An 18,480-nucleotide genomic window follows, 5' to 3' on the forward strand; every position below is an offset into this window, starting at 1 on the left:
CTGATTTTCACTGGGGTTTTTTTTTCCGGATTCAGCTGCAAACAATTCTGAAAAGTAAATATGTGGTATATTTCACTGAACAAGTGAAAAGTTGGCAAAATAAATTAAACATGGCAGATTCTGTCATTTCCACTTGGGTGGAAGTTCAACACATGTGGTCACATCTAGGAAGTATTTTCACTGGCTCTGAAGACATCAGAAGCCAGCTGCCTGAAGATGCAAACAGATTTGTTGAAATGAACAGAGACTTGAAAGTTAGTAGAATTAGTGTTTTGTGTCCATTTATATCTTGCGTTTGAATTACTTAGAGTGGGTATTTAGACAGATATTTTTCTAAATGATACCATATGGGCAGTTTAGTTTGAGTATTTCTTTGCTAGGCTTATTTCTAACCCACTGAAGTAACATTATTATTAGAGTCTCAGGCTTACTTGGGAGAATATCAGAAGTGGATTTTGCATTCTTTATTATTAAAATCAACGATGATTTGTGACAAAGTTCTGCAGGTTGTTCCTTTGCTTAACTTTATTTCTTTTATTTACTCCTTGTTAGCTTTTTAACCTCCTGGAGTCACATAGAGCTATGATACTTCTGAGTTTCCGAAATCCCTGCTGCCAAGCTCCATCGCATTTAGGGCAACAGTGGTTGAAATACAAGTATATCCTCTATTATTGGCCAAAGGTAATTACAGCAATCAAGCTAAACATTTGAACTTGCACAAAATATCGTGCCTTAATTTTTCATTCTGACCAAGAAAAGTCACTGAACCCTTGCTTAGTGAAGAGAACAACTTGTGTGTTATTGATGTACCTGTAATTCAATCCGGGTATGTCAGGGGAAGTTCTTCTTACGTACAATTCTGAAGCACTAAGATACAGTTCTGTAGGGAGGTTCTACATTTAAAATTTCAAATACATTTCTAATTTTTTAAAACTGCAATTTAAACTGTGGGCAGCAGTATGTCTAACTATATGCCAAAAAAAAAAAATAATCTATATTCACACCTTTTGTATGAGTTGAGAACCCTGTTAAGAGCAGTGAAATTGTTCACAGCTTTTAACATGCGACGTTTCTTCTCAGTACGTGTTGAAAAAGGCATTGGGCTTATGTGGCACGAGCAGAATTATTGTACAACTTAATGCTTCTATTACAATCTGTCATTTATATCTTGTTAGAAGAGTTCTAATAGTATAATCAGTTGTATCTGCTTTCCTCCAGCACAGTTCTCTCTGTTCCTTTTCCATTTCCTTCCTGTTCAGTCTAAACACTGTCAAAATAGGTGTCTGTGGATTTTTTTTTCTTTTTCCATTTAAGAAATGGAAGCTAAAATCTGATGAGGTGCCTTCTTCCAGCTCTTTTTCCCAGTGCCTTTGTTGTCCCAGTATAGTAAACAGTATAAAGTAGAAAAAAAACCCCTTCCTTGCACTTCTGTACAGGAGTTGGTGACTGACACAGAAAAGCCAAAAACGTGATGGAAGCTACAACCAAGCCAGAGGTGTATGAAAATTTTGAAGCTTTACAGCACAGGTAAAATTTCCAGTATGGTTATGAGTTGTTCTAAAGCGTAGTTCTGGAAGTCAGGAAATGAGAGCTGTCAGCTCATATTTGCTTTTTGTTTAGGTGTGAGATCTGATGGTATTTCTGTCATTTGTTTCTATTTGGCATATTGGATTTTTGCTGCTTTTTAGATGATTGATTACATTTGAGGCATTGATGACTTTTGAGGTTCACTATTCATGTATTGCATCATGTAAAATTGTCAAAGGGCTTAAAAATGTGTTCAATTTGTATTAAATTCATTTTCTCCCCATCCGCAACCTGGGAGCTGGGAGTCTTTCTTTCATGCTTACAGCTTTCTTTGCTTTCATGTGTACAGCAAAGGTTCTGCGTCAACACACTTAAAGGTCTGCCTTGAACTTCCCACTGATGTTCATTCACTCTGCCTGCCTGTACAGGCAGCAATGTTTGGAGTCACAGCCTGTTTCTCCATGGAAAAAGTTGTAACAGGAAGTTAAAAACCACCCAAAACACAAACCTATTTTTTTGAGATGTCACTTTTGTTATGAGAAATACCAAGCAAATAGCTGAAGTGCATCAGTCACGCAAATTAATGTGTGTTTTTCCTTTCCAGATAGGCATGTACTTGAGTATTTTGATTCTTAATACTTTTTGTGTCAATACCAGCATTTGTTCTCATGTTTGTTATCCTTCATACATAATGTATGTGCATCTTTAAAAAAGTGGTTACTTTGCTGTCCCATTAGACTGGTTTCTCAAGTAAGGAATTCTGTTCTTGTCCCTTATTTTCTAAGGCTGGACTCTTTGGAAAGTTGAAGGGGAGTTTCCACTTAGCCAAACTTACCTTTTCAGGGACCTTTCGGGCACAATTCCATTCTCTTGGGTTCCTTGGTCTGAGTAAGTAAAAAGAACATGTTCCCTTTTGGTTTCTGGAAAGGAAACTCGTAAGGCTTGCTATCTTCTCTGTTCCTTACAGCTATATTCATCATTATTATTTTAAATCAAAAGTGAATTATATTGGTCTAGTTTACTGTTTGGTCTGATTTTTTACATAACTGGGAGGGTATTTTTGGCTTTGGGGTGATTAAAGGCTAATGTCATTAAAACCCATCTTATTTTCAGACTTTCCCTTTGTGAAAAAGCTCTGGCTGAATAGCTAGAAACCAAGCACATAGCTTTTCCTCACTTTTATTTTGTTTCTTCAGCAGATGTGCTAGACATCCTTTCAAAAGGGACATGGCCAAAACAGGTGAGCCTCTTTTTGTATTAATGTACTTCATTTTGTCTACAGAAAGGCAAGTTTTCCAGCTGTGTTAGGCGATAGTATCATAGAACTGCACCTTTGTTTCTGAGTGTTCATTTGCTTTGCAAATAGGAACATTTTGTGTAAGGAAGGTAGTAAATGTTTGCCACCCAGCTAGGTCAAGTACAAGGTGTTCAGCAAGGGAGAGATGAAACCATCATTCTGAGAAGTGTTACAAATCCTGTGCTGTCTCTTGCTGGAAATTTAGCCGCATGCAATTTGCAGTTGTTTGGATTTTTGGATTGTAGGTTTGCAGGAATTAGAAATGGAAAAGGTCAGTGAGATCATCAAGTCTATTCTTCTGGCACGGATTGATTGAATTTCAGGCATGCTATGCATAGTGGTGATAAGTAAGGCTGAAAGATCTATGGTCTCTGTTAGGCTGTTACCGACTGAGCGGCTGACCATTGAACGAGGAATGTTTTTGTAGCTACCCTTCTGTTTTGCCCCCTTGAACAATGATCTGCTAGGTTTTGTGACACTTTGAGACCAATTTGTATAAAAGCACAGGCACTTTGATGTATTTCAGAAGCTTTATACTATGTTATCTACATGCCAGATGATACTCCTGGCCTCACTGACTATCCAGCCACAGCCATTAATTCTCTTGAGTGCTAGTGTTACTGGTGTGTCTCAGGAAAAGCCTTTTTTGAAGGGAAGTGACGTGTAACAGAAGAACGGATACTTTCCAAGAGGATGAGGGACTTGTGAGGCTTGAACAACACGGAGTCTTCTCAGACATGATTGTAGACTCCCATAGCTTCTTCACGTAACTAAATCTCAGTCATTTGTTTCGCCTGCTCGTTGCTATACGCTACATGTAAAAAGAGCAGCCAAACAAACCTTCTATTGTAGTTGTCAGGCTCAGCATGCTGGTGGATGGACGGTGATCTTCAGACTCCATGGCCTTTGGAGAGGTGTGTGGTAACACACGGCATTTAGACCTGAATCAACAATTTGTTAAATAAGCATTAGCCATAATTAATAACAATTTCAAGACTTTTCAGTTTTATACCAAGCTATCTTTGGCCTTCAGACTCTTCTAACAACCGACAACAGCACAAATAACTCTACTGACTGTATCTGTGACCATTTTCCCCCAGCTTTTCCCATAAAAACCTCTGTGCAGTGATTGTGCAACGGTCAGGTAGTGTTGCCGTGTCAGTCTGCACCCTAAGGGAGATCAGAAGGACCCTTCTTATTTCTTTGATTGGCATAAGTGTTCTAATACTGTGGGGGGGAAATGGGGTTTACTTTGTTTATTGTCTTTAAAACTTAAATGCTTCAGTGCATTTCCTTGCTAAGGTCAATTGAAACACCGTGTGCTGAAAACATTAGAATAAGAAACACAGTTGTAAGATTAGTGCAAAGACTTCACCTTATCCAGTTAGTTGCCAAGAAATAGGTTAAACTTTGTTGAACCACCAAATCTTACTGTGTATAGCAAATGTTAGCATGGCAGTCATCCACTTTAATAGAGATATGTATTAGTGTGATTAACACAAATCTAAGGTAAATTGTTTCCTTATACACCTGGTATTTTGGGGTACAGGTAGCCCATTGTCTTGCCAAACTTTTTACAATGTTGCTGGTCTTAAATTTCAGGAGAATATAGCAGAATGTATAAATGTTTCCCTCGAGGTGTACAGCAGAGAAAAGGAGTTTGTTCTGTTCCATGAGTGTGGATGCAGTGGCCAGGTATGTTATATGAAATTTCCTTCACAGATGTTGCACTCTTTGGGATGTAGATTAAATAGACCATTTCAATGGCATGAACTGCTGCTTTAAAAATGTCAGTTTATAAAAAATAATAATTGAAAAACCTTACAACTATTTTTTCCAAATTTCAAAGCATTTTCTGGCCCAAAACTGTGTAATAAACTAATAATTTATCAAATTGTCTACCTGCTCCTTGTATGTGATGATTTTGGTGGGTTTTTTTAAAAGAAGTGTAGAAAGTTAAGTGTTTAGGAGAAATGCAAAAAAAAAAAATAATGTCCTAAAAGCCACAGAACTGATGAAGTCTATGGTTGACTGTTGCATTTCTCATACCTCCTCTCTTCTTCTGCCCTTTGATTTCATCTTCCATTATACTTTCAGATGCCTTGCTCTCTTATCCTTTAGCACACACCTCTGCAGACCTCCAGCTCCCTCCTGCATCCCCTGTCAGCTGAGCAGGGTTTTAGCTGGTTTGGAGTCTCCCATTTGCTAATTGGCCAGCCACTGTGTGTGCTAACTGGGTACTGGCAGGTCAGAAAGAACAGATCAGCAGCTTCTGAGACAATAACTCATTGTTCTCGGAACAGTGCTGAATGGATAAGCATTCACATTGCATAAAATCAATGTTGCATGTGGTTCTAATGATTGATTGTCTCAGCAGGGAGGCCCCAGACTGAATGGGCAAATGTATGCAGCTTGCCTCTTGGAGATAGTTTCTCCAAGATACAGCTACGTTTGAGTGCAGAAACATAGGAAAGCATATTGTCTGTGTTTACTCCGTGTCTGTGAACAGAAAACCTTCAGACTTTCATATTTGGAGCTCTAAGACAGTATGCCTGTGTGTCCAAGTCAAGTGAATGTGGAAAACAAAACAACGTCTGATGTCTGGGGGGCTGGGCAGGGCTCCTCTGAGCTAAACCCTACTGAAGGGGCAGGCAGTCGGAGAGGGAAAGTGGAAGAAAACAACCCACTCTCACTTTAAGTTTGTAAGCAATGTTGATGTAAAGAAAATCCTTTGTGAAGATTAATGAGACGAGACTCTTGTATTGTTAGTATAAAATGTACCATTTATGTTACCTGCACAAATTTATGCGTGTTTGGGGTTTTGTCCTCAAAAAGTGGAGTCTTGGTTGCAACACCTCAAGGAAATGGTATATAAACCAGGGTGCCTCTGCATCATGGAGGCCATAGCGGCCTGTGAAGGGAAGCAGAGGGAACAGTGGCGTTTTGGTCTACCCAGCCCAGGTGGCACTTACTGGTTCACAAACCTGGTGGGTTTCAGGTGTAGAAATGCCATTTGTCAGGCTGGACGAGGGCTTGGCATCAGCCCTGGAGGACTGCCACAAGAAGCGGGTCTGAATATTTTCTTTTTGTTTAATTCGGCGCAAGTAAATACATGTGAAAATGGTCTCATTAAAAAGAAAGGAGTGGCATTTTTAATAATTTTAATCCTGTAGTAAATGAAGTGCTATTAGCATCTACCAAAAAAAAAAAAATGCTTTTTACTTCCATTTCTGTTATCTCATGGGGGGTTTTGTCACTTCTTAATTTCTGGGTTTTCTGTGGGATTATTCTGAACCGGGCTGAAAGGTAAAAGCAAAAATACTGCCAAACATCACTCATGATAGCGTGGCAAGAATAAAGTATGCAACCAGTATGTATACAAATACCCATATATTTGCCTAAGGAAGCCAAAACTGTTGGGCTTGTTTGTGTCAAACTGAACAGTTTACTTCTAATATTATTAGGTTTAGTCCCACTTCAGAAGGGTACCTTCTGCCATTTGATTTTTGTTTTGCCCTTGTTTACCTCCACCTTCTCTTCAATATTCGCTTTTTGAAAATTTTAAGTCGCTTTGGTTTTCTTTTCCAACCTAGAAAAATCTGCCAAAGGGACATGCAAAATTGGAAAGAGACCTCAAAGTGGGGGTGGAAATCTGATAAAGGTGTCTAAGGTTATCCCCGTAATAGAGAAGGTGGATAAAGATTAATCTTTGTTTGCTGTTTCTCATAATACAAGAGCTAACAGGCACTACCTGAAGCTATTAGGTAGCAGACTTCAAACAAAAGAAACATTCCATACTGTGTACGGTTTTAAATGCAGAACTTCTGGCTACAGAATGACAGATCTATAAATAAAAAGGTGAAGTAAAGGGTTAGCCAAATTTCAGTCTAGTTCATGACTATTAAATATTTTGATAAAAGAGCTAGCATGGTTTTTAGGGGGTTTGGTTTTGTTGGGTTGGATTTTTTTGTTTGTTTAGTAACTTTGGGCTGATGTATTTGTGGTAAATTGTGCCGTGTGTTCCCAGGATACCCAGCTCCAGGGCTTTTTATGTTCTTTTTGGGGTGGTTTGTTTTTAAACAATCTCTGCGAGCTTCTGTGGAAGGCAGGGACTGGTCCATGGTGAACCTCTGCGGGGTCCACTCGGGCTGTTCCTGTGGTCACTTTGCCAGCAGAGCAGAGCGCGCTGTCCTACGCTGCTGCTGCTCCCCGCTGGGGTGACCTGTGGTGGGGACCTTGGACTGGTTCTGCGGTACAGAGTGGACGAGGAAAGATTATCTGGACCTCTCTGCAGATAGCAGCTCACTGCCGTAAAGGAGGAGAGCTTTGGGTGTGTTTAAAGGAAGATGCCAGAGATATTTCAGGATATTTGATAATTTCAGTCAGAATGTTGCTGTTGGTATATCCTTCATGATATGATAGAGAAAAATCGGAAACGTGGTGAAATTGCCTGCTGGTTTTATTTTTGTAGGCATTTTCAGAATCTATTAGGGCTTAGAATGTGATTATCAAGTAACATTTGCATGGGGTATTACCTTCTGGGCCTTAAACTCTCAGTAAAAACAGCACTCGTAGGTGGTTTTGTGTTTTATATAAATTAATGCAGAAAGTGTAGGGTTTAAGGTCTCACTAATTCTCCCTCCCATTTTAAAGCCATAGTGTATTAAAAAATGTACAAGCATCATTGTCTCACAGCAGCTACCCAGTAAATAGTGTTTTTCTATTAAAGTTAGTTGTGTTTGCTTCCTTAAATTACATGCAGTAGCTGTGTATGGATTTTTTTCCTATTAGTATGAAACCTGAAAAATTCCTTAGAGTCTTTCTACTATGTAACTCTGTATAATCATTCGTACCTTACTTTGTGATCTTTCCTTCGTTGCTTTGCCTATTTTTAAAACATAAGTCACTGATCTTTCCTACAGTCTGTTTTCAGTTTGTCAATAAATGTTCTCATGCAACTAGTAAAATTTATAAAGAGGCTGTTGCATATCACTATGGAGATTGTAGCCACAAAATTTACACTTCATGCACATCATCTTATCCATCTATTCCTCCTACCCTGTCTAGCTGACCACCTTCAGTATTTGTGCTCAGCTGGATTGTTGTTTAGGAGGTGGTTCAGATGTGTTTAAACCAGGATTTCTTCTGGCATCTCATGTTTAGTATCAGTAAATCTGTACATACAAGCCAGTTTTGGTGGTGATTTAATTCATGATGTAGGCAGAACTAATTTCTAGTGGCAATAACGGTGGATGGTACTGGGATCTGTCTGGACTTGGAGGTTACCTAAATCTTTTCAGGTCACTCGGCTAAGTGCCATTATCACCGTGCTGCCCGGAGAAATTTCCCTGGGTGATCAACAGAAAATCATGTTTGTGCCATAGATCTTCATGCTAGAGATGTATTAGCAAGCTGTGTAGCTCAGAAGGTGTATGTTTGGTCAGGTATATTGTGCATGCATAGTTGTTGCGGTTTTTATGGGTATTAATAGTACTTAAGCCAAGTTTGGATCTGCACGTGGGCAGCAGGATGCTGGAGGTGGAGTAGGTATAGTCATGAAGACAGCCTGCTTCAGATCTGTGTGCCGTGCCTGCGTTTTTATGGGCTACTGCCTTCTGAATATAAAAGTCACCTGAAAAAAAAAAAAGTCAGGTGTCAACTTTTACTTTACTTCTGGGAACCTTTCAAACTTGTAGCAGGTTTTCTGTGAGCAGCAAGATACTTCCTTAACTTTCAGATCACAAAACCGAGTGCAGGCAATGCTTGGGCATTCTGAGGATTTTTCTCAAATGTCTTTACTTATTTTGCCTTCGGTCGTTCACAGCGTGTTTTCCTCTCCCCGTAGAGGCATGCATGTGCATCTATAGAGCAAGGCACTCCTCTCCTGTGGTGACTCTGCAAGTGCATACAATTGCAATTTTGACTGTTTATTTAACCCAGAGTGCTCAGCCTGTGTGTAACTGGGTGCAGGTAGAACCGAGGCGGCTGGCACGTGCTACTGGGGTGAATGCACAGGGCGGTTCGTGGATGGGCACTGAAGCAGGGAAGAATCTCGTTTTCCTGGTGACCACACAGGCCTCAGAAAGAAAACAGGTTTCTAAGATGGCATTAAGACAAGAAGAAACAAGGCTTGAGGAGTAAAATGAAACTCAGTCTGGGCGAAGTAACGTCTGCTGTCATGCAAAGACTGCGTTGTTTGTAAGGAGAGGTCTTGGCTTTGGAAGCGACCAAGTGTTCTGCTGTAACAGCTCTATTAAAAAGATCTTCTGTTACACTTGCATCTGTATAAAAACACAAATGCCTCGAGGTGCATCTAATTCTTTATAATTGGTTGTAGTAGTTATTAGTCACAAGTGGCTAGGCATGAGGTGTGAGACTTACTGATGACAGCTGTAGCTTTCGTGATAGGTCATGTTTCTTTTATCTGAATAGCTCCTACCTGGTGTAATGGCTCTGCGATGGCCTTTGAGGTCACCAATTCCCATGCTTTCGCTTGGCTGTCACAGCTATGCCACAGATGGGACAATGCCCAGAAACATTTTTGCCAACATTTACGATGCTCAGTTTCATACTTTTACGAGAACTTGAGGAAGTACCCCTCGGCTAGTTATTACACCTTTGACTGACAGGTAATGACTGTTGCTAATAACAGTGTCTGCTTTATTGGTTTCACTGAATAAAAAGTTAAATGTTTTATAGAAATTCAGTGTTCTTTCATACCTCGTATGTATTTTATAAGGTTATTAAGACAATATCTTTGAGCATGTGTATGCATGTAGGTGTGCATACTTAAGTAATGGTATGATTTTAATGTCTATTACTTTTAAAATAACTGAAATATTTCTTGCATAACTTCATGTTTATATTCCATGTCTAGTCTGAAGAAGAATATGTGTGGATCTATACTAAGGTTAATCAGGAGTTTTCAGCAAAATTTTTTTTGTGTGTGTGTAAAGTCCAAACAAGTACTTTTTTTTCCTGGAGATGTTTTGGCTCCAGAAGGGAATTTCTTGTCAACGTCGGTGATCCAAAGATGCGCCTAGCAACCCTGGCTGGCTTAGTGCTTACTGACCCTCAGCAGGAGGGGACAGTTCTGGGGCTCAAGTCCTTGAAACAGGCAAAGCAGCAGCTACAGCCTCCTGATTCCTGTCCTGTGTGGCCACTGATAAGATAATCCTTCTTGCTAAAAAATGTTGACGTAGCTGGTTTTCATATCTGAAATAAGTGTTTTCCAGGTAGTGTCACATCATGATTTTGGATGAATAAGGTAAATTTGTGGTTTAGGACATTAAATTATGACGAGAGGAGAGTCTCAGAATAAATCACCCATTAAACCTCCTGCCATTGTACGTGTCCCTAGCAATGCTAACAATCACGTTTCTGATGTTACGGTGGTACGTTACTGTAACCCAGTCTCCCCGCCTCACAGTGAGCGGTGCTCCTGCAGAACCAGCTGGCACAGGTAGAACAGAGACCACCACAGATCAGGGCCATGCCCTTGGGGTGATGGCATATGTCTCCTACTGTTCTGAGCAGATGGATTACAAGGTGAGATGTTCTACTAAGCAGTGTGGAAGTTGTTGTTTAGTTTCTTTTTGGTATGACACACATTGGAAATTGTCACTTTCAAGAAAAAACATCAAAACTTCCACTTTTGATTTTAGTCTGTAGGGAATATCTAAAAAAGGTTTGGTCCAGACAGGAGCTTAAGGGGATGCTTTGATGAATTCCATTGCATCTCAGTGGAAGTTCTGTTAGTGGTGGCAGTACAGGTAAATTCTATTTGTGATGCTATTAGGAACAAGAAAAAGAAGTGATTATTTTAGCAGTACTTCTTTATTGTCCTTTGCAGGCTTAAATACTAAACCAGTAAAATCTTCTTCCCAAAGTTCCTCTGCAACCCTTTATAAATGCGGTGAGAGAGTAGATGGTAACACTACATCACCTGTGTAATATACTACCTTACAATAACTTTCTCTTCAAAATGTAGCAGTAAAAGCGAGTGAACTACAGGAATTCAATTAAAGCTTTGCAGTGGAAACTCTGATACTGTTCAAGTCCCACCATGTGAAATCATTGCATCATGTGGGTGAGAAGTTTGGCAGGATCCAGCTTTGCAAGAAAGAGACTCCCAGGAGTTCCAGGGTTTCTTGGTGCTTTTGAGGCATGCCTTGTGTTTCCCCTGTCCCATGTTCTCCTTCCTCCGCTTCCTTTACTCAGTGCTGTCTTCTGGCCTTTTCAAATGCACCAAATCCCTACCAGTCTCATTTATTCTACATTTCAAATGATAATTCCTCCTATTGACATACTTCACCCATATGCATTCTTTGTTGCTCAGTCCAGTCTTTCAGTCTTTTCCTTTTAAGTTCAGTGCTGGCCGGAGGAGCCACAGATCACTAAACACTGTTGCCCGCCAAGGTAGTGCCTCTGTTTGCTCAGCTCTGGTAAACTTCCCTAGGTATTTTCTTTTGGCCGTCGTGAGAGATGGGATCCAAGCCCAGATGCACCCTTGTCATCTGACCCTGATGGCTGGCCTTGTATGATGCAGTTGTTCACATCTAATGCGACTGTAAAGTTTTTCTGAGCGTTATCTTTCTTGTAACAGATGTTTTTATTCTTTGGTGAAAACACTAGATGGAAGTCGTCAGCTGGAAGATTTATTAGCATGAACCCAGGATATGCAGGTCGGACAGAATTATCTGAAAACCTCAGAGTTCTGTTCAGGCAAGCATGCTATAGTATACTTTTATTGTATACTGATATATCAAGTCTACATCTAGAGTACATATCCCACCTAATGTTACTCATCTTGCTGTGCCATGAAATGCAGTTTCTTTTTGCGTCAGAATTTCTGTGAAAAAAAAATAAATCAATATTTGTGTTGTACCTGCCTGTACACCGTAATGGCAGGGGAGATCAAATGAAAATCTTGCCTTTTTTAAATCTAAAAAATTTAAGGTACCTGTGAACACATAGAATGTGCCTAAAATACGTGCAAGAATATTCACAGTTTTGTGGTAAACGGGAATCCTCACAGCTGGCTTAACCTAGCAAAATGACCATTTGACAAGCCTGTAGCTATCACAGCCTTCCAAGGGTGCGGGCATGCAAGTGTTCGTAGATGTTTCATAACTACCAGTTGAAAATGAAACCGCATACTTCAACCTAGTAAGATACTCAATATGTAATTGTTGAGAAGCTGTGAAAAGTATAGTGCACAGCATAAAAAATCATATACTTTTGGACACTGTAGGACAGTCCATTATCTTTTTCTTGAAGTACATACTTATACTTTATATCTTAACATTAATATTTCAAGGAAGAAAGTTTTGAATTTGAAAGATCTGTATTTTGCCTGCCGTGCGCGGTGAGTTTGTATCAAAGTGGTGTTTCAGAGAGTGAATTAATTCCACAAGCGGTTACTCTGGCATGATGGGTGGTAAAATGATGCCAATTTATCCTGACAAAGTGTTGGAGATGCACTGTGGACTACGTGGTAATGGTCTTTGACTTAAATGGTGCAGGGCTTGCTTGAAAAAAAAGTTGTCACTTGAAATCCTTGCTCTTGCATGAACACTTTTCACTGATTTAATCAAAACTTGAGAAAAAAAAGATTCTGTGATTCCATTTCTCAACATATTGAAGTTCAATGGGGCAAGCCAGGCATTGCTGGGCTGTCTGGGGAGGCGCAGGTATAGACATGCTGTCTGGGATCTGCTGCTCTGAGCAGTAAATCCCTTTGGTTTTTAAAAGATAGAAACTTAGAGCAGAACCAGGCATCACTGTTGCTTCTGTGAGCAAGTTGAAACACAGGTACTACTTTCTTCTGTATTAAAAATACATCAAGGTTTTGGTGTATTTGATTATTTCTGCTTTAGCCATGGAATTCCTGACACCCATACTCCTTCGTGATTTTACTGTGGGAAGACACACAGTCTGATAAAGTTGGAAAGCTGTTTTCTCAGGCACACCTCATCCCCTCGCCAGCCAAGTGTCCTGCTTCAGATTGTAGGCTGGGGCAACAGCAGCAATGAGCTTTCTTGTTCTTTGAGCCTAAATTGCAACCATTTGTAACAAGCAGTAAGTAACGTCTGTTTATAGGGAGGAGGTTAGGATTTGAATTCGCGTGCCTCTGCAAAGACTGTTGCTGAATAAGACTGTATTAGTTGGGTCTTAGCAAACATTGGAGGGAGACCCTGAGAGGTGCATCCCGCTTCCCCTTAAGTTCTTTTTTTAATATTTCACAACTTAGCTATTGCTTTGTGAAGTCTTGTCGTCAATTGCCATCTAAGAACTCTTCAAGGCAAAGCAGGGTTGGTAAGCACCAAAGCTGTCGGGCAGCCCCTCAGTTCAGAACTTGCTCAGAGGAGGATGGGGTGGCGGGGAGCCCATCCGCCCGTGTCGGTGCGGCGTGGCTGCCACCCGTTCTGCTTTCTGGCGGTCACCTGCTCTGGCGGCCACGTCTTCAGCAACCAGCTAGGCGTGGAATTTGAGAAAAAAGCAGGAGGCATCACTCTGTGTTGCTACCAGGCATTTTCTCTGTCAGTGGACTACAAGAGGATGGAAAATGTATGTGATTTATTTTTGTTAGTTTCATTAGTTTTGTTGTTCCTTTTTTTTATTTGGGAAGAAAAAAGGAAGGGATATGAAATAATATTAATAATTTCTCTACTGAAAGATAAAGTTGAATTACTGCTTTATTTGATGTGCTCTCTGTTCTGGTTTCCTTTCGGTCTTGGTTGCTTTTTTTAAATTTTCAAAATATACTCGCTACATAGAGCTGAAGTGTTACCTTGACTTGGTTGTCATGTAAAATAAAAAGCCTTTGGAATTAACCTGTGAATTGCTGTGTTCGGGACTCTGGAGTACAGCCCTGCAGCAGATGTCGGCAGTAGCTCTTAGCCATCGTACAGCGCACGGGAAAGGCAGGAGGTGAGTGGTAAAGCATTGACTCCACATGTTTGCCACCTAATAAAATCTAACAAGGGAGAGAAGATCTATTAAATACTACTAGCTTGATATTTCTTGTGCAAGCAGTTATTGTATTTGTAAGAAGGGTATTGGTTATGGTAGGTAGAAGAGCATATAATTTTTTATAATTAACTGCAATGCATATAGCAGCCTCTGTTTGGGCTTATGAAGAAATGCTTCTTAGGGAACAGTTTCCTTTAATATTGTTCAACAGAAGGGTGCTTACCCTTTTTCTTGACTGTATGTTACTGATTTCTGTCAGAAATATACTGCTGGACTAAACCACTGGTCTTCATTTTGTCATATTTAAGTATGAATGGGGAACAAAAGAAATCTTTGTATTTGTCAGTAGTAAGAAAAGTGCTCTGAGGCACGAGTTTGCTGGTTTGTAACTGACCTGAACATAAAATTCAAGATCTCTTCTCTGCTACTATGTAACTTAAGTAGTGATTTTTAATGAGGGAATTGTTTAGCCTTTGCATTGCTGCTTTGTGTTACTTTTTGAATTGGAGATTTTTCGGGTATCGTTAAAATGGCTATGGCTTTATTCTAAAAGTTTGAACTAACAGTTATATTTAATAAAAGAAACAAACAGCAAAATCTCCCAAACCAACCATAGCTTCATGTAAAAGCATTAAAGCCTTCCAAAGATCGAAGTCCTTTAAAAAACGATGGCGTTTTAGCAGTGGCATGGCACTGCACTTGACATGCAGACCCAGTACAGCTGCCGACGGTGTCCTCTGGTCGGTGGTGGCAAGTGACGCTGCTGCAGACTGTGCCTGCGCCAAGGTTGGGTAGTACCTGTCCTACAAGCCCTGTGTTGCTCAGCTGCCTTCTTTGTGTGCAGCAATGTTACTGAATACTAACAATCAACAGTGCCTAATTAGCTCCTTTTTACTTTGAAATAAGGTACTTGTTAGCTTTGACTGGCACTCTTAATTGTGACTCTCTTGAGCTCTGTTTTTAAAAATGTTTGCACACATCAGTCATTTGATTTAAGTGACTTACCCTTACCATGTTTAAATACTAATCTGTGTATTTGGATTATGGGGTTTGTTTTCTTCCTTGGACCCTGTGCCACAGGTATCCCTGATGTTGAATTGATCTCTGAAATTATGTTGGTTGCTGGAGGGTTTATTGACGCGTGTCTGTTAGCCAGGAAGTTTATTGTGTACACTCTCTGCAGGGAACTTTCTGAATCAGTGAGCATCTCTTTGGGCTTATGGGTTTGATAAGTGTTAGTTAACACATACTCGTGAAGGCTGGATGTTTTATGATAATAATTTTTTTTTAATGTACGTGGTCTTATCTTTCATTTTGAAGGCACTTTAAATCATATGTCCATCCTTATTAAATTGATACAAATTTACAAGAAAGCGCCCTTCCCTCTGATCTTGGGACATTGGTAGTGCGTTAATTCTGCATTAAATAATTGTATATTACTGCTTCATACCTGGGATGGCTGAACTACATGGTACTGTTGTGTAATACCTGTATTTCTTATAAAACTATCTGTTAGAGAAGACAAAAACCTTATAGCAAAGTAGGAAATATTCTGAAAAACAAATAATGTGTTCTATTTCGGTGAATATTCCTCTAAACTTTCCCCAGTAAATACAGTGGAGATATGTTTGAAAAATAGAAATAAAGCATTGCTAAATAATTATTCTACTGGAAATAATTAATATTCAGAATAGTTATCTTTAAAATGTCCAACTTGTAAAACTTGGAAGGCTTATAATTCCTTCCCTGTATATGTGCTATTTACTCATTTCAAACTGTATAAACTTTCACAAGACTTTCTTAATATTCATTTTATTAGTGGAACAAGATCTTGGAGAACGTTTCAACCTTAAGATGTAAACTCTAACAAGTAGGGCCATCATGAAAGCAAAAGCAACTGTTTTCACACCTGCATAATTTTGAAATTATCTCTCAGTGCCAATTTTTCCTGACACAATCTTGCAATGTACCTAGAGAGAAATATTTTAAACTTCATATCTCTTAAGATATTGTCTGCTTTACTAGAACAAGGATTCCTCAACTCTAACGATTACTTTGTCCTGGAGTCATTTTCTGAATTCAGGAAAATCATTTATAGCATTGTTTGCCGCTTCAATATTATTAATAGTAATAATAACAACATAATTTGAAGGTAGAATGTTCTTGTTTGTTTACTTTTAAAATCCTACTTGTTTTACTTTTAAAGGAAATGGGAGAAATCAAATCCCTTTGACAAAAATTGTGGGCTGCTGCAGAAAATGTACAGCAATTCAGAGAGCTCTGAAAATAATGGTCCAGTGTTGGGGCTTTCAGGACTTTCAACATACCTTTGGGGCATGAGGTTCCTAGGCTATGAAAACTCCTTCAGAACAGGGTTGTCAGGGCTTCCAGTGCTTATGCTGTGAAGGAAGGGACTTGTGGTCCTGTCATACCATGGCAAATAGTCTGGATGTCTTAAAGTCCTTGTACACTGGATAATCAGCACAGCAGGCTGGTGTAAAGATGCATAGCTTGCTCTTCAACAGCCCATCAGACAGCAAACCAATAAAAAATTTGGTAAAAAAAAAAAAAAAAAGATGAAATCTTTCCTAAATCTAAGCAAAAGCCCAGCATATTCCTAAATTTCCTATTTTCCTAATCAGCTCTATGTTTAACTTCTTTGCCTAGGTGTACCATTTCTAAAATGTGGAGATTCGTTTTCATTGCAGACACTCAGCATCTTTAGTACCTTAGAAAATAATGGCCATTTTTCTTACTGATGATGAACTGTTCTGATGTTGAAAATGGCTTCTTATTTTTAATTCTTTGTGATCTATTTAGTGCATTTGATTCACAATTATAGTGTCACTGTCATGGAAGAGGATAGTAATGTGTCAACTTTAAAAATTGTATATTGTTAAATTGTGAGTTTGCTACTGTTTTGGTGGCGTTTTTTTCCTTTTTTTCTTTTTTCTTTTTTGTTTGGATGATAATACTAAGTAGGCTGTATTTATATTGACGTTTTAGGTGTGGTTGCAGCAAATGTTCTCAAATCCTGCCTGACTGGTGGTCAGTTTGGGTGCTGACAGCAGGGTGGTTACACCCCCAGAGAGATTTTTGGAAGGGAGGGGTGGTGTGCACACCCCGAGGAAACTGTAGAACATCACAAGGGGAGTGATGCATGCTGAGGTGGAGAGATGGTGGCTGTGTAACTCCTGGCTGCAGCAGCACAGAGGTCAGGGAGGAGCTGGTTATCCATACTTAGCCAGCTGCTCTTATAGTAGCCGGTCCCACTGCTGGTTATGCCCGAATTAACCCTCTGGTATCTCTGTGAGCTGCAAGAACACATTGAAGCGTAGGTGCAACCTTACGTTTAGAGAGCTGTAACTTCATGACAGACCGCTTCAAATTGCAACATGTTTTATTGGGGTGCTGTTCAAATTGTTTAAATCTCAAAAGTGGTTCAAACTCCTCCTATTTGTGTGTTACCAAAGAAGGAGGGGGAAAGAGGTGAGCTCTTGCACAGCTCTGGAAAAAGGAGGAAGAGGGACTGAAGAGCGTACGTGTGATGGAAAACTTGTGCCTTCTGTGTTGGATATCTGCCTTCCCACCGACAGGGCCTGGTGGAGGTTACGGGCTTTTTCTCTGCCCTTCACTGACCAAATGTTTCTAGGCTTTTCTTCTAGGCTGACTTCGCTGTTTCTTTCTTCCTTTAACGTTGGTGTTGGAGCTGGGTGCAAAATATATTTGTAGTCTGTCCAGTCTTCTCTTTTGGAAACAGAGAAGCATTGCTAGCATCAAGTCAAGTTAGGAGAAGCTTGGCAGCCTTTTGCTTGCCTTGTTTCATCATAGAGGTATAGTTGCAATGAATACAATAATACTTGATGGTGCAAATGTTATCATTTAAAAATAAGGAATGAAGTGGTAGAATACGAAAAATTAGATAGATATATACATTTCGCCCTTTTTTGTTTTTTCTTTACTGGTCTAAAGCCAGTGCAAGACGACAAGGGAATAAAAAAAGTGTCATTTTACTCTATGTGTAAACTGAATGTTTTCTCTGTAAACACTACCACTTTTATTTTCTGTGCTAACATGACTAGTTAAAATGTTTTCACAGGACCATTGTGAGCAGGGACTTTGTGCTTCAAGTCAGTTTTGGTAGTTTCCGGCTCACTGAAACGAGGAGACAAGAACAGACCTGAAGATCAGGTAAAATCTTCGTTTAAAGCATCTAAGGAGGTGCATCTGGTGTTTTGCCTTTGAATAAAAACAGAATCTTAAAAAGAGAAGGATTTAATGCTCTCGTGAATTGTAGTTTACTATCCTTTTCCCGGTGCTTTTGCAAGCCTGAAGAGACTTCAGTTGCTTAAAATAGTGACAGGTGATATATCCTGAGTTTCACGGGTCTGATCAGTGACCTGTTTCCAGCTCTGGATGTTCCGAGGAAGAGGAACCTGAAATTTGAACAGATGGTTAAACAATCTACCCTGGAGCTTCACTCTCAGCCTGAACAGAGCTTTATTCTCGAAGTAAAAGAATTCATTGCCTTTAATTACTCCCCTTAAGAATTTCAATCAAAATAATTGCAAATGGGTTGTATTAGACATGAAGGTTATTTTTGAGTATGTTACAGTATTGATAAGGTGTCCTCAGTGTCTCGGTATTTCAAAGGCATTTTGTTATGGCAGTAATACTCCTCA

At 39.6% G+C, this 18,480-nt stretch overlaps 1 protein-coding gene across 1 annotated transcript in view; it reads left to right on the forward strand.

Moving 5' to 3' along the window:
- Positions 1–18,480, forward strand: part of DNAH11 (dynein axonemal heavy chain 11) — a 135,066-nt gene that overhangs the window by 9,227 nt on the left and 107,359 nt on the right. Inside the window, 17 exon segments of the mRNA XM_055803629.1 lie at positions 31–274; positions 1,456–1,527; positions 2,641–2,767; positions 4,427–4,519; positions 5,686–5,772; positions 5,774–5,893; positions 8,125–8,194; positions 8,197–8,252; positions 9,295–9,362; positions 9,364–9,451; positions 10,214–10,372; positions 10,489–10,637; positions 11,432–11,547; positions 14,864–14,997; positions 17,930–18,000; positions 18,127–18,172; positions 18,175–18,309. Coding sequence (XP_055659604.1) covers positions 31–274; positions 1,456–1,527; positions 2,641–2,767; positions 4,427–4,519; positions 5,686–5,772; positions 5,774–5,893; positions 8,125–8,194; positions 8,197–8,252; positions 9,295–9,362; positions 9,364–9,451; positions 10,214–10,372; positions 10,489–10,637; positions 11,432–11,547; positions 14,864–14,997; positions 17,930–18,000; positions 18,127–18,172; positions 18,175–18,309 — 1,835 coding nt within the window.

Source organism: Falco peregrinus, chromosome 5 (assembly GCF_023634155.1).
Source record: "Falco peregrinus isolate bFalPer1 chromosome 5, bFalPer1.pri, whole genome shotgun sequence".
NCBI lineage: Eukaryota > Metazoa > Chordata > Aves > Falconiformes > Falconidae > Falco > Falco peregrinus.